Source organism: Vanessa atalanta, chromosome 5, assembly GCF_905147765.1.
Source record: "Vanessa atalanta chromosome 5, ilVanAtal1.2, whole genome shotgun sequence".
Classification (NCBI taxonomy): domain Eukaryota; kingdom Metazoa; phylum Arthropoda; class Insecta; order Lepidoptera; family Nymphalidae; genus Vanessa; species Vanessa atalanta.
The window spans coordinates 6,191,453-6,204,630 of record NC_061875.1 but is presented as its reverse complement, the minus strand read 5'-3'; the positions used below and the strand labels follow the sequence as shown (position 1 = coordinate 6,204,630).

The 13,178-nt window shown below is 30.4% G+C and overlaps 2 protein-coding genes across 4 annotated transcripts in view; both read right to left on the bottom strand.

Annotated features, from left to right (window-relative positions):
* LOC125063948 (cAMP-specific 3',5'-cyclic phosphodiesterase, isoforms N/G-like) overlaps positions 1–10,383 on the bottom strand; it is a 110,036-nt gene extending 99,653 nt beyond the window's left edge. For all 3 annotated transcript variants that reach the window (XM_047670679.1, XM_047670680.1, XM_047670681.1), the window contains exon 1: positions 9,660–10,383. In XM_047670679.1, coding sequence (XP_047526635.1) covers positions 9,660–10,381 — 722 coding nt within the window. In that variant the 5' untranslated portion in view covers positions 10,382–10,383. The remainder of the gene's footprint in view (positions 1–9,659) is intronic.
* A 59-nt stretch (positions 10,384–10,442) lies between these two features.
* On the bottom strand, positions 10,443–12,021 carry LOC125063950. Its single transcript, XM_047670683.1, has 3 exons — positions 11,866–12,021; positions 10,839–11,232; positions 10,443–10,587 (listed from the first exon to the last, which is right to left on the bottom strand). The coding sequence occupies exon 2, from the start codon at positions 11,192–11,194 to the stop codon at positions 10,844–10,846; it is 351 nt and encodes a 116-aa protein (XP_047526639.1). The 5' UTR covers positions 11,195–11,232; positions 11,866–12,021; the 3' UTR covers positions 10,443–10,587; positions 10,839–10,843.
* Positions 12,022–13,178: the final 1,157 nt, after the last annotated feature.

Here is a 13,178-nt window from a genome sequence, read left to right as displayed (position 1 = left end):
TGATGTTCAATCATTAAATTCTGCATACACGTTGTCAGATAACAAAGGGTTTCTAGCTAGTCAATAGTTATGTACTAAATAGCAGTAGCAAATACAAAATGTTTGTCAAAAATTATACTTTGAAAAGAAACAACCCAAAGAAATGTTGCTGTTGCTGTATAATAAACTTGCTCTATAGCTCGAGTTGCATGCAGGTTCCGAAATAAAAAATAGGTACGGGGGCTAAAATATTCATGAATCTCGCAGTCCCATCACACACAGCGCTTCGAGGAGACCATTTATAACTGTAGCCCTAAAATCTATGCTTAAAACAACAATGTTTCATTCATATGGGCCTATACGGGCTTAGTAATAATAATTTAATATATACAACTAAAGTCTAGTGTTAGACCTCTGGTGTATATTATATAACGTATATACATTTTCCTAACAAGTCCTATAAATGTAAAAGCGTCATCAGTATTTTTTCATTTTCTTGACTACTGAGCTTTACTCATAGCCATTGGTTCAAGTATTGTTCAGTGAAGTACATAGATTTTACGAAAGGTATATTTAATCAGTGCAGAAATTTATTATCTTTTCGTTCTTGTAACTCTTGCTTTATAATATTTTTCAATTTTATTTTAGATCATCACTTGGCGGTATATTACGGGTTATTTGCAAGCACGTCTGAGTAGGTACCACCCACTTACATATTTAACGGTCAAGCAGCAATAATTAGTATTGTTATGTTCTGTGATTGAGCCAATGTCACTACCGACACAAGGGACATAACATCTCAGTTCCCAGAATACAGTTTTTTCAATATACATCTGATACTGTCGCTTGTTTACATACTGAAGTAGTATCAACAATATACACGACAGTTTTTCATATTCATTTCATTTTTCAATATTATTCAATCAACAAACTATTGAATCTGTGGTATTTATTGGTTTTTTTTTGCACCCGATAAACATAAACCATTAATAAAAAGAGTTCGTTTTGTAAATAATACTATTTAATACGTTTTTGTAGTTAGTATCTTACGTAAAAAAATATCTAAGAGGATCACATGTGTAATCCGTAAAACGAATGCGTCGAAAAGCAGAATAAAAAAAACGTATCGTTATCAAAAAAATTGTACATCGCGTTAATAGAGTAGAAATATTATTTTGTTATTAAAATAGTTTTTTTTTTTTTTTAATTATTGATATGCCAATTTTTTCATGATATTAGCACCACCTTTATCGTGTTTCCTATTTGTCTTGATATCAGTTACGTAAGAATCGTGTAAAAAAATATGAGATCAAATACAAAGTGTCTTTCACGTTGTTAGTAACACGAAACTTGATTCTGTAAACGACAGAAACTATATTTAAAAAAAGATGATTCTATGGCCTTTTGAATGTATTAATAATATTATAATACGACCTATTTAAATTTATAGTCATAATTAACAGATGAGTAAGAAAACTTATAACGTCCTTAATTAGAACTGAGGTACTTCTTATAAGTACTATTTATTGGTTGTAATATTATAAATATTTATCTATTAGGTATAAATTATATTTGTATTATTATATAGCTGTATATATTATGTGTATTATAATATAAAATGATGTCAGTTTTAAAAATAATAAATCAGTAATATAATTAAAATTTAATAAAAACAATATACAAGTACATATATACATATTATGTCTATATATACCCACACGCACACTAAGCTAGAGTGTACTAATGCACGTCGATATTATTAATTTAAAGATGAGTCTAAGATCTATATTTGTTTATTATATACAAAAGAATTTTACCATTATTATTCGTAAAAATATGAAAATCAATTATTGCTCGCCTTATTAAATATTATTAAAATTTATTATTAATAGTTATTAATTATTATTAATTATTAATAGTTACGAAGTCTAGTTGTTTATATTTTTCATCTCATTTTTCAATTAGAATGTCGATTTTTAACTCTTCAACATGTTACGGAAAGATATTTTTAGATTAAACATGTCGGAGGTATTTAGCCCGGGGCATTTTGCAGAGAACGTCTCTTTTGCACCGAAATCAATAGAGTATATATGTGAGGTACGGTATTGTTACATATTAAAATTTATTTCAGTTATTATAGCTCGTCATTTTAATTTTATATGTCAGTGATTTTAAAGTACTTATTTAGGTTTAATTATATGCTTCCATTTAGTTTTCAGCAGGCAATTTCTGATATGTACAACCAAATTTCTCTAGAGGCCATGTTATATATTCACGAATAACTAAATAACCTTTATTCAGTGGGGTTAAAGTTATTAAATAACGCTTAATAATTAATTTCTATAAATATTTTTTATTTAATTTGTTAATGCTCAACTAGTCTTTCTCAATGAGTCGGTGTATTATTAATTTTATTATTATAATTTTAATATTTTTATTTTACAATAAATAAATATATATATAATATATAGAAGAGGTTTTAAGTCCTCAAATGTACTCTTAAATAATTGGCTAACCTGAGTAATGCTTCTCTCAGCCGGGGATAGAGGTATTACATTGAGAAATGGCTCTGCAATTATGGAGCAAGAGGGATGAAATTCAATGGCGTAGGTATATATATTACATGTTGAATAAAACGCTTATGAACAAGAACATTCTTAGGTATACATTATTTATGAATGTCGGCTTAAGTCAATTGTCGATAGAACTTCCTCAAGAATATTAAGTAAAAGTAACTAAATCTAAGTCTGTCCGTGTTTTTATAGGGTTTTCACGAAATTTCCAGAGAGAGAATTTCATGAGAAATGTTTAGATGAATAGTTCGTTATGATTTTTTGAAAATTGTATGACGATGAATGTGGAAGATGTGGGAAAAAATCAAGCGACTGACATTACTGACGTGCTCAGCGGATGTTGATAGAGTTAAATGTTACGATATACATGTCGTCGTATGTAGTCCACTCATTCACATAAAATTTGTGCGAAGCTGACGTAGATAGTAAAATATTAATCCGCCACTGGTTCGTAATACGCCTCTGTAGACAGAGGCTGTAGTTCTAACGTAACAGCCTGTATATATCCCACAGCTGGACTTGGCGTCATATTTCTTACGTAGTTTTAAGAAAAATCTGTCGTGCCGTGTGAAGAAGAAGGTCAAACTCAAAGTATATATTTTGGATCTGTATTATAAGCAAACATTCTTCTGCTATTAAAGATTCGAAGTTTAATCTACCATTATGTACTAAAGCAGATTGACGAATATTGATTTCTCGGGATTTCCTACGACATATGTTAATTTTCTCACGGTGTTTTCTCCATTTTCAATCATGAAACGATTAACTTAATATCAGTATACTTTAAAAACAGATTAAGTAGATTGTGTTTATATATTTGTTTCCGCGCCCGTATATGAAGTTTTGAACTTTAATAAAATTCATACTATATAATAGATCTATATAAAACATCATACTATATATCTTTAATAAAACATCATACTATATAATAGATTTGTACCAAAAATTTTGTAATTGTAAATTTTAATATATGATGCTTTTTTTATGATATAGGGGCCAAACGAGCAGGAGGCTCGCCTGATGGAAAGTGATTACCACCGCCCATGGACATCTGCAACACCAGGGGGTTACAGGTGCGTTGCCGGCCTTTAAAGTTGTTTGATCCCATGGTCAAAACAATCTGAGTAGCAGCCAAGGGTTTGGATGTTGGGCAGTGTTTACATTATCGTGCCTCGGAAAACACGTTAAGATATTGATCCATGCACCTGACTCTCTCCCTTCGTGTCGGTTGTCATCCCATTGGATTATTATTATAGTGAGGAAATAGAGAGTTCAATTGTGTGTAGGCACGCACTATTGAATATATCCTGCATAGTTGTCTAGTTTTCGTCTTGAATACCGATGGAATTAGATATCTTCATTAATTGATAATATTCTTAGTAAGAAAACTTATGAATCATTAATATTAATAACTGCACAAATACACAACAAGACATAACTTCTAGTAATAAACGAAATATCGAAGATGCGTTAGATTTATTTTACATTTGATTCTTAATAGCGACAGGTAGTGTTACGATACAAGATCTTTGTCCTTTTTAATGCACGGATTCAATTTACGGCGTCGAAACAATGAATCAATAATCCAGTGATGGTGTTTTATTTTACATTAAAATCGATTCTGCGCTCGTTTAAAAAGAAGTTTATGTGATTTTCTGTAGCTTAGGGATTTGGCCATCACGATAATATAATTTAAACTATGATACTTGCTAAGATCGTAGTTATTCATGGTGCTTTCTCAGCTCTTAGTTTGAAACAATATTTTTATTATTCTTGTATTCGTTTGGATTTTTTTTATTAATATCGATTTAAATTTGATTATTATCTAATAATGTCGACAAAATCGCAAAATAACGTCTTGTCCTACATTTGAAGTAATTTGAATTTGGATCAGATAGATGAATAAATAATGTTTTAGTCGCTTCTGATCTACCAACATTAGTTTAATAGCGTCGTGACATAAAATCGTTTGATTTCAAGCAATCGCAAATTGCTTCATAATTTATTAACTCTATGTATAAGATGAGTCAAAGATAAGATAAAATCATTTATTTAAATAAAGCGATTTGAAAAATAAATTAAATTTTAAATAAATTAAAAATAAAAAACCTTGTCAAAAACAAGCTTTTATTTAAATGTGTTAAAAATAAAAAATAACCTTTTTACTAAAAATTTTACTTTTGACACATTTGACACAATTTATACGATATAAAAACTTTGAATGGATAAAGTTATTATATACTTACATCAAATTATTTAATTTACTTGTTTATCTATACAAGTAAATCTCGCGACAAGCTTTTATATCATATAATTTGTGTCAAATGTGACAAATATGAAATCGCGTTATAAGTTAACAGTAAACGTTTTAATGTAAAAGTTTATTTTTTCTTTTAAGCGCATTTAAAAAAAAGATTGTTTTGGAAAAGGTTTTTTATTTTTAATTTATTTTTTACTTTTTAGTAATTAAATTCGTATTCGTATTGTCAGTGAGTAAGTCTACCATTTGATACCCATGTTATAGGCAAGCATTAAAAACTTACTCCGCCATATTGATTTACAGTGGTGGCACTTTTTTTATTGACTTGTTCTCAATAAGCCCCTTCAGTTGATACCTATAATGTAGAAATTAATTGAAAAAAAAAATCTATCATCTTGGTAGTTCCGCCATGCAGGATTTAAAATGACGACACACAGTTAACACTGCATTGTTGTCCAAACTGAACGTGTATACAAAATTTCAGCTCAATCGGTTAAAGATATCGGCTTCTAAACTGAGTTGCAAGATTTCACCCGTACGTACTTACAATGAAAGTTAAATAAAAGCTTGTAAATTAACTATCCAAATTTTATTACTAAAACCTATGTCATCAGAGTATAGAGTATTCTATTAATTTTTTTTATGGCAACCCTTAAAATTAAAAATGGATTTATTGCTCCAAAATCAGGATCAAATATTAGCAATTTTGCTCGCTCTCATACTCTCAATCTAATAAACATATTTCACTTTTATAAAATGAGTGTTTATATAATTTACGAATATGAAAATGCCCTTATAAAATTCATTATAATAACCACGTCCGCTTTTAATAGAATTATTAACCTATAACCTATGCTATAGCTCTGTAAATAGATTAATCGGAGCGGCTTGTCTGGAGATATAGTTATCGGAGAATACTATGAGATAAAATGTCAAACATACAAGGTAGTTATAATTTTTTTAATTATATATAATATGTATGGAAGTACTATATTATGTAGAGACACTCAGTTGTCTTGGAATTTTGAATTTAACTTATTTTAAAATTTCATTTAATTTTAAAATTGTATTCTTTTATCATTATATTTATAAATGTTTGAGATGAAGAAATTAAAAAAGTATTTAGATTCAATCGAATATTAATATCATACAATGGCTTATGTTAGTTTTATTGTTTCACAAAAATGACTAAATAAAAACGCCTGAAATAAAATAACCGGTATATTTCGTACGTATTTTGAATAAATAAAAATGATTGTATATTCGTCCTCTTCTAAATCATTGCTTTCCTAAATCATTCATCTGAATTTGATAAAACTTCGGTGAGTTGTTCTGCTCACATCTGCGAAAAGAGCCTAAAGAATTTGTTTTTCTTGTATGTGTCTACTTCAATGTAAACGTTTTATGTTGACCCTTATTTTACCAGTTGGAACCTGAGACAGGCAATGAATTATCGATAAAAATATATTATTTATATAAATATTTCTCATTATTCTCGTCCTCACGAAAAATTCAATTCGATATTTCTTACTTAGGTTCCCAATCTCGCTGTACAAAAAAGCAATCAACCAAATGAAGGAATATTTTTAACTCAATATTTTTATAACGAACTCAAACTTTAAATTAATAACTTTGTATATTACAAATTAAATTTTGATTCTTAGTAAAATCTACGAAGGAAGATTTTCACGTGAACGTGATTAAAAATATCATACAATTACTTATATTTGGTTTAGTTCTATTATATTAAAAAAATATTATATATTTGGTATAGACTCATAGGCGTATGTTAAAAGTATAGAAGATCTTAGAAATATCAAATAATTTCAGATATTTATAGTAATTTTTGAATGTATGTACGTGTGCTGACATGACAATAATACACACGTACATACAAAAACCAATGTTACATGTCTAAACAATTACGCCATTACGTTACGGTACTATTTCTGTTGCACAAACGAGTATATTTCAGTATTTACTAGTGAACAACTGTGCAAACAAGAAGCTATGATCTCCTATACATATACATCATAGAATTTGTCGTATGACTAATGTATTCATAATATTCACTTTATAGTTATTTTGTAGGACTATTTGATTAATATGATAAAGTTACAAGTTACTAGGTTTCTCAAGTACTATAAACAATTAAAATTCAGTGATGCTTGTCCAGATTTGCATACATATTACTTAACTTTCGTGACTCCTGCGATCTTCTATTCATTGGGCCATTTGGGCCATGATCTAAAATCTATAAAGACTCATTTTCAATTCTTCATAAACTCCTACCAGAAATAACGAGAAGAGAAATAAAGATGCTAGCATGTAGAACTGTGTAAATTTTTCTTATGATCCGAGAATATGATGGCCCTTCTTCTGTCTCTTAGTTTGCCATTACTGATTTTATAAGATCTATAGAATCAATAAAAAACTTAGCTTATGGATGGTGATCGGTAATTTTATAATATACTTATTTAAATAAAAAAAATAATCTATGTTTCAGCGTTACTCGTAGAGAGATAACTCATTATTTAATAAAAAGCGCTGATGCTTGATGATGAAATAAACTAAAAACAGCTGGATAGTCTGCGCACAAAGGCCTCACTGAGCTCATCAAAAATAAAAAATAAATTAGGTTGTTTTAAGATATTATATTCTATCCAATTTGCTTGTACACAAAACAGCGGCAAACATAAACGAACTCTGAAGTTCACAAACAAACCAGAAAACTGTAACTTTAGTTTTTAAACAAACCGAGACAATACGAACTTTGCTTTTACCTATGAAAAATAAAGTATTACTTTGAGTAATTAATTATGTATATAGTTTAGTAAAACTAAGTTTGTTATCAACATAAAATAGTTATGTTCTCCTGACCGATTTCGGACACAGGGACCAATTAAGCTAGAGACTAGCTAACTGCGCACGAAATATTTGTAATAGCGTACAAGTATTTGCAAACAAAGCTACACTTACTATATATATACGACGATACATTGATTTATATACTCTTATAAAGCAATGTATCGTCGACACGATACGATCGGATCGTTCAGGCGTAAGACAAACGGCTTTACATGCTTTCTAGGGTACAGTATTGTAAACACTAGGCGCTAGGCAATATTGTAAAGGCTTCATACTCCGTACCGTTACTGTGAGTATCTTGACTGAAAAACAATTCCGATTTCAACCATGTCCGTATTCGTATAAGCTATCCGACGAAGCAATAAACATTAAATGTACATGCTAAAATTAATTATATATTTCTGAAATTATAATCGCTTATGTTTGAAACATTGATAAATTGATAATATGATTAACATTAATCAGCGATTATCAAGCAGGGGAAGATATATAGAAATTGCCAAATATCAATCTCGTAACAAGTATTTATATCAACATATTGTTACAAATCAAAATTGAGTCATAGATAAGAATATTGATTCATTAGATATGTGTATGTTCAGTGAATTATTACCGTTATTACAAGTATTAATAAGATATGTCATATCAGACATTATTAACACTAAAGCGAAAAATGAGTGTCATTGCCTTCAACTGAAAATCACCACATAAAACATTTGTGAAATGTCAGAAGGCGATAAGTTATATTGACTATAATAATATATTATAATATTTAAATCGTATTCAGATCAAAATAACGTACCGTCAGTCGATATTCAATATTAGATGATGCGAAGTTTTACAGAATAGCATTGTTGGAACAAATGTATTATTATGTTAAAAACATATGTCCGCAACGTTTTTCGTGAACATAAAGTCACATAAAGATACGGATATTAGTCGTATAGATACGGTTTTTAGCCATCAGCGTTGAACCCTTTCCTTTTTCAAGTGTAAGCTGTAATCATACTGAGTTTAAAATTCCTTATGTCCAAAAACATTTAATAAAGCGCATTTAACATAAACAATATGTGTTCAGTAGCGATTTATCTTTTAAACAGTATTTATAATAGTTGAGGAAAAGTTTAGATAAGGTGTATTAAGTCGTCGTCAAGATCGAGATATCTTATTTAATTTACTTATAAATAGATTACTTTCCTAACAAAAAGTTTCTAGAGAAGTAATCACTACCTGATACAATCAATTCCTATTTTTGTTTCGTATTTTGTTTGGCGGGAGCATTGCGAAGAAAGCTATTTATAATGCAGTGAAAGATTCCTTTGACTGATCACTTATGATCTACAATGAAAGCATATTTGAAGAAGTTCCAACTTTCTGTCGTACGAACATTTAATGCAAGGACAATTTTAGAATTGTTTTGCAGTGTCTCTTGGTTAAAAAATATATCGATAATTTTGACCTCATTTTATCACTGCTCCTTTTACTTTACGATGACAGAAATAACCCTAACAAAATATAAATCTCTAAAGTAACATGTAAATAAAAATGATTCTTGTATATTCAAGTAATTTATGATGTTCAATAAAATGTCTGAGAAAAAATAAATAATACGGTTTTGTTTGATGTTGTCTCATTAAATTGAAGGTAAAAACAAGTTCAATGAAATGAATCAGTCTTGTTTCGACTTAAGTTTATATATCGCAGTTTTAGTATTGACGCAAATTGAGCTAGTCACGTGCTAATCTAGAAGAAATTACCATTTGGTTTGTATAATTACAGTTTATTTTTACTTTAATTACCGCGTCCGCTCGAAAATTCTTTTTTATATCATTGCTATTCAGAAATGTAATATTATTACCAAAACGTATGAACTGTACTAACTATAAACAAAAAGACCAATCTTATTATTTTACTCTCTAAAAAGATATGTTTATAACAGAATTAATATACATTAAAATATAAGCAAAGTAAAATAGCACCTTTCAAAAAATACATCTGAGCCATCGGAGTCACTGCGGGGTAGAATTAATTTCGGAAGAACCATTCCTTTCTTTCGTCTCCCCCGAATACCGGATGGAATGGGCCATTGTAACTCAGCTGATGCCATTGGACTATGCGGACTTAAAATTGTTAAGCGGCGGTCTGGAGGCGGTAAGCTCAGTTGTTGTAACGCCCTTCGTTCTGTACTTGCAAAGAGCCCTCTCCGTTTTTCAGCTGAGTTACCCATATCCTCACCCGATAATGCTCTCCGTGCTGGCGCGCCCCGCGTTTCTCTAACATCACGTTCGCTCGCTGTTAAAAATGAACTCCGGTGAACGCGAACGGACGTACATGAGCTCGCAGGGCGCGCCGGCGAAGTGTCTTTGCTGGGCCGAAGGCTTTCCATCGATCGAGCTGTTTCGACCCGGGCCGCGGCCAAATATTGGCCACTCGTAACCGTCGTTTGAGCTACCTCACATTCTTCCTGACTAGAACTTGAAGTGCCGCTTCGTGAAAATGTACTCGCTTTTGACACAAAACTTCTATCACTATATTGAGCCGTTGAGATACTTGACATTGTATTAACGTCAGTGGACTCGGATGACACTTGTTGTCGAACAAATCCTTCCTCAAGAGAGGAATGGACGATGCGAGCGTTTAAAGAGCTAAAAGCTGCGAGTTTAGGTCTGCGGCCCTTTCTTTCATCGTCTTCCTCCTCCATTTTGAAATATAACAAACTATACCATATAAGGATGAAACTGATTTGAAAACACACACAACACTTTAATAAACCATTTTTCTTTTTAATATATTTATTGCATGTATTACAAATTTAAACTTAATTTTATATAGATAATATATAGTAAGGAACACTGGAAACAGTCTTTATCACTTTTTGAGAACACCTCACGCACATTCAAAGGACACCTGAAACAAATTGATGAAAGTTTAACATAAATGTTAAAATGTATATATACATACTTTAATTAGTATTCTGAACTAAGGATAAAGGATGAAAAATATAATTTACAGGGATGTCATGTATCTCGAACAACCTTTGTAGTCCTCGGATATTTTTAGATGGTAAATTTAGGAGCTTATTTTTTACTTTGAATATGCGACTAATCGCTGTGGCTACTTTGTTAGATATTTTTATATTCAATTAATTAAATTATTACATTGTTTAGTTGGCAGGCTTGGAGTCAAGTGCCAATTGCCCGGCTTCGTTTGCGCAGTCTGTTAGGGCTTTCACTTGTGCTGCATTCAGTCCAGTTGCCTTTACTTTAACGTCAGCGCTTCTAGAATGTTCCTTGCTTTCGCTGCTAGACTCTACTCTCTTCGTAGTTTCATTTCCGTATTGATCAATAAAAGTTTCCTCCTCAAATTCTTCCTCGTAACTTTCTTGGTAGTGTTCACGGAACTCTTGTCTAGCCTGGATTGTTACTTTTTCAGTTGTTTGTTTTTGTTGGATTAACTCATCCATGGTTTTCTTAACTAGTTGCTGACCAGCTTCCAGAGTCTTGCTTTCAGACATTGTAGTAAATTGATGTCTTGGAATAGGTGAAGTAAAGTCTAAAATAAAAGGAAATGCTTTATGTAGAATTCAATGTTTCACTAACTAGCTCTCGCGAATTCTTAACAAACACTTTTTACGGGTTAAGAATTTTGAAATGTTAAAAACGGTGGGCCTAAAATATGAGAATTTGTAGTTTAATTGAAATTAATAGTAGCAGTTGGCGTGAGGCCAGGGGCGTTTGGACGGCATTAAAATTTGCTTTGTTAGAATTTTCAGGACAGGCCTGTTGCTCTAGAATTTAACAAATAATAATTTATCCATACTAAACAGTAAGCGAATCTTTAAATATAATTTTAGGTAATTTTCAACGACTTATTGACTTGCAATAGAAATTTACATTTAATTACTATACATTAAATTTTAAATGTTGATAAATATTTCTTAGCAACATATTTTATTTGCACAAAAAATACATCTTGATATCACAAGCTTTTTTATCTTGAGTAAACTTGATATAAGAAGTAAAAAATCTTTTGTGAAAATTATCAAAGGTATTACTAATTTATATCTTTATAAAAATGTATACTTTTGGCAATAAAATATTGAACGAAAATTAAATTTAAGTAAAATGTTATAAGTTCGAGAGGGAAAAGACAAATAAAAGTGATTTAGAGTGAAGATATTATTACCTTTTGAACAGAAAAAACTTTTCACGACACGCACGATTAGTTGAATATAATATATTTTTTCCTTAAATTATTTATCAATTGTCTGAGAAGTTGCTTTAGTCGAGACTGAGAGTAAACTGACGAGCGCGAATCGTTTTGTTTCGTCCGGAGCTTTGCGTGGGCGGTGATAGGTATGTAGCCATGCGTCTGCGCCTGTGACTTGGCCAAAATACCACATTTATTCCCTCGCAATTATTCCAAATTAATTAATCCTCATTTTGACATCCATTGCAATAATTTGTGAGATGTTTTACGAGGAAATATTAATTAAATTGACCTTGATTTCTGAGATTTATAGTCACAATAAAACATTATATTATTAAATATTGACTATTTTAGTTTGATTCAAAATAATATTATCTTATTACTTGATACGTACTTTGGAAATTAAGGCAATTTATTAATTCAGTCAAATAAAGGTCATATAGATGAGTATATCCAAAATTCAATATTAGATTTCGTATATTTATATTCAAATGTAAAAAGTAAACATCCAAAAAAGACCTTTTCAAACAAGACAAATACACAAGTAGTGCACTGCCCGGGGCTGGAAATAGACGGTATGCGTCAGGAGACGGAGAAACACGATCGATGACTCTCCACGATCGTGAAGGCGATAAACATGAGTAATAATCATTGCCAAAGCTTACCTCTGACTCAGCGTACAAGCCACGAATTATCATCATGATTTCTAGATATTACGTTTACTTAGAAAGTAAAAACATAAACGTTATTTTGGTAATTTCGGATTTATTCGTAATGGTTATAGCTTATAAATAGTTTACAGCTAGGTAAAGGATTGGAGTTTATTGTGTTACGTTGGTTTAATACAGATTTGTGCATACACGTGTGGTAGACTTTTATACATACAAATTTCCTTACGATGTTTTCCTTTGCCGTCGAGTGGGAAGTTGAATTATAAACTCGAATTATTTATTACAATATAAATCCACAATCTTTTTTTAACATCCTTTGATCAGATCAATTCAATTACATTAAGTAGCAACGTTTAAATATTCCATAATTTAAAAGAAAAATATTAATTCAAGATCAAATTAATCTTGAAAATGATGTTCTTACTACACATAATTTGATAATACAACTAAATATAATGTCTTCACGATCAAGCACGAGACCGGATATAATTTCTTATACATAATAAGAATAAATAGTTCTTATGACGTTTATAGGTTTATTGAACGATAAGGTTTAAATATAAAACGGTACTCCTTTGTTATATTTTTAAACAGTGTTTTTATAAGGTTAACTATGTG

What these genes read in the sequence shown, in the direction of transcription:
- LOC125063950 (XM_047670683.1), bottom strand. Translation starts at nt 11,194, where the DNA reads ATGTCTGAAAGCAAGACTCTGGAAGCTGGTCAGCAACTAGTTAAGAAA.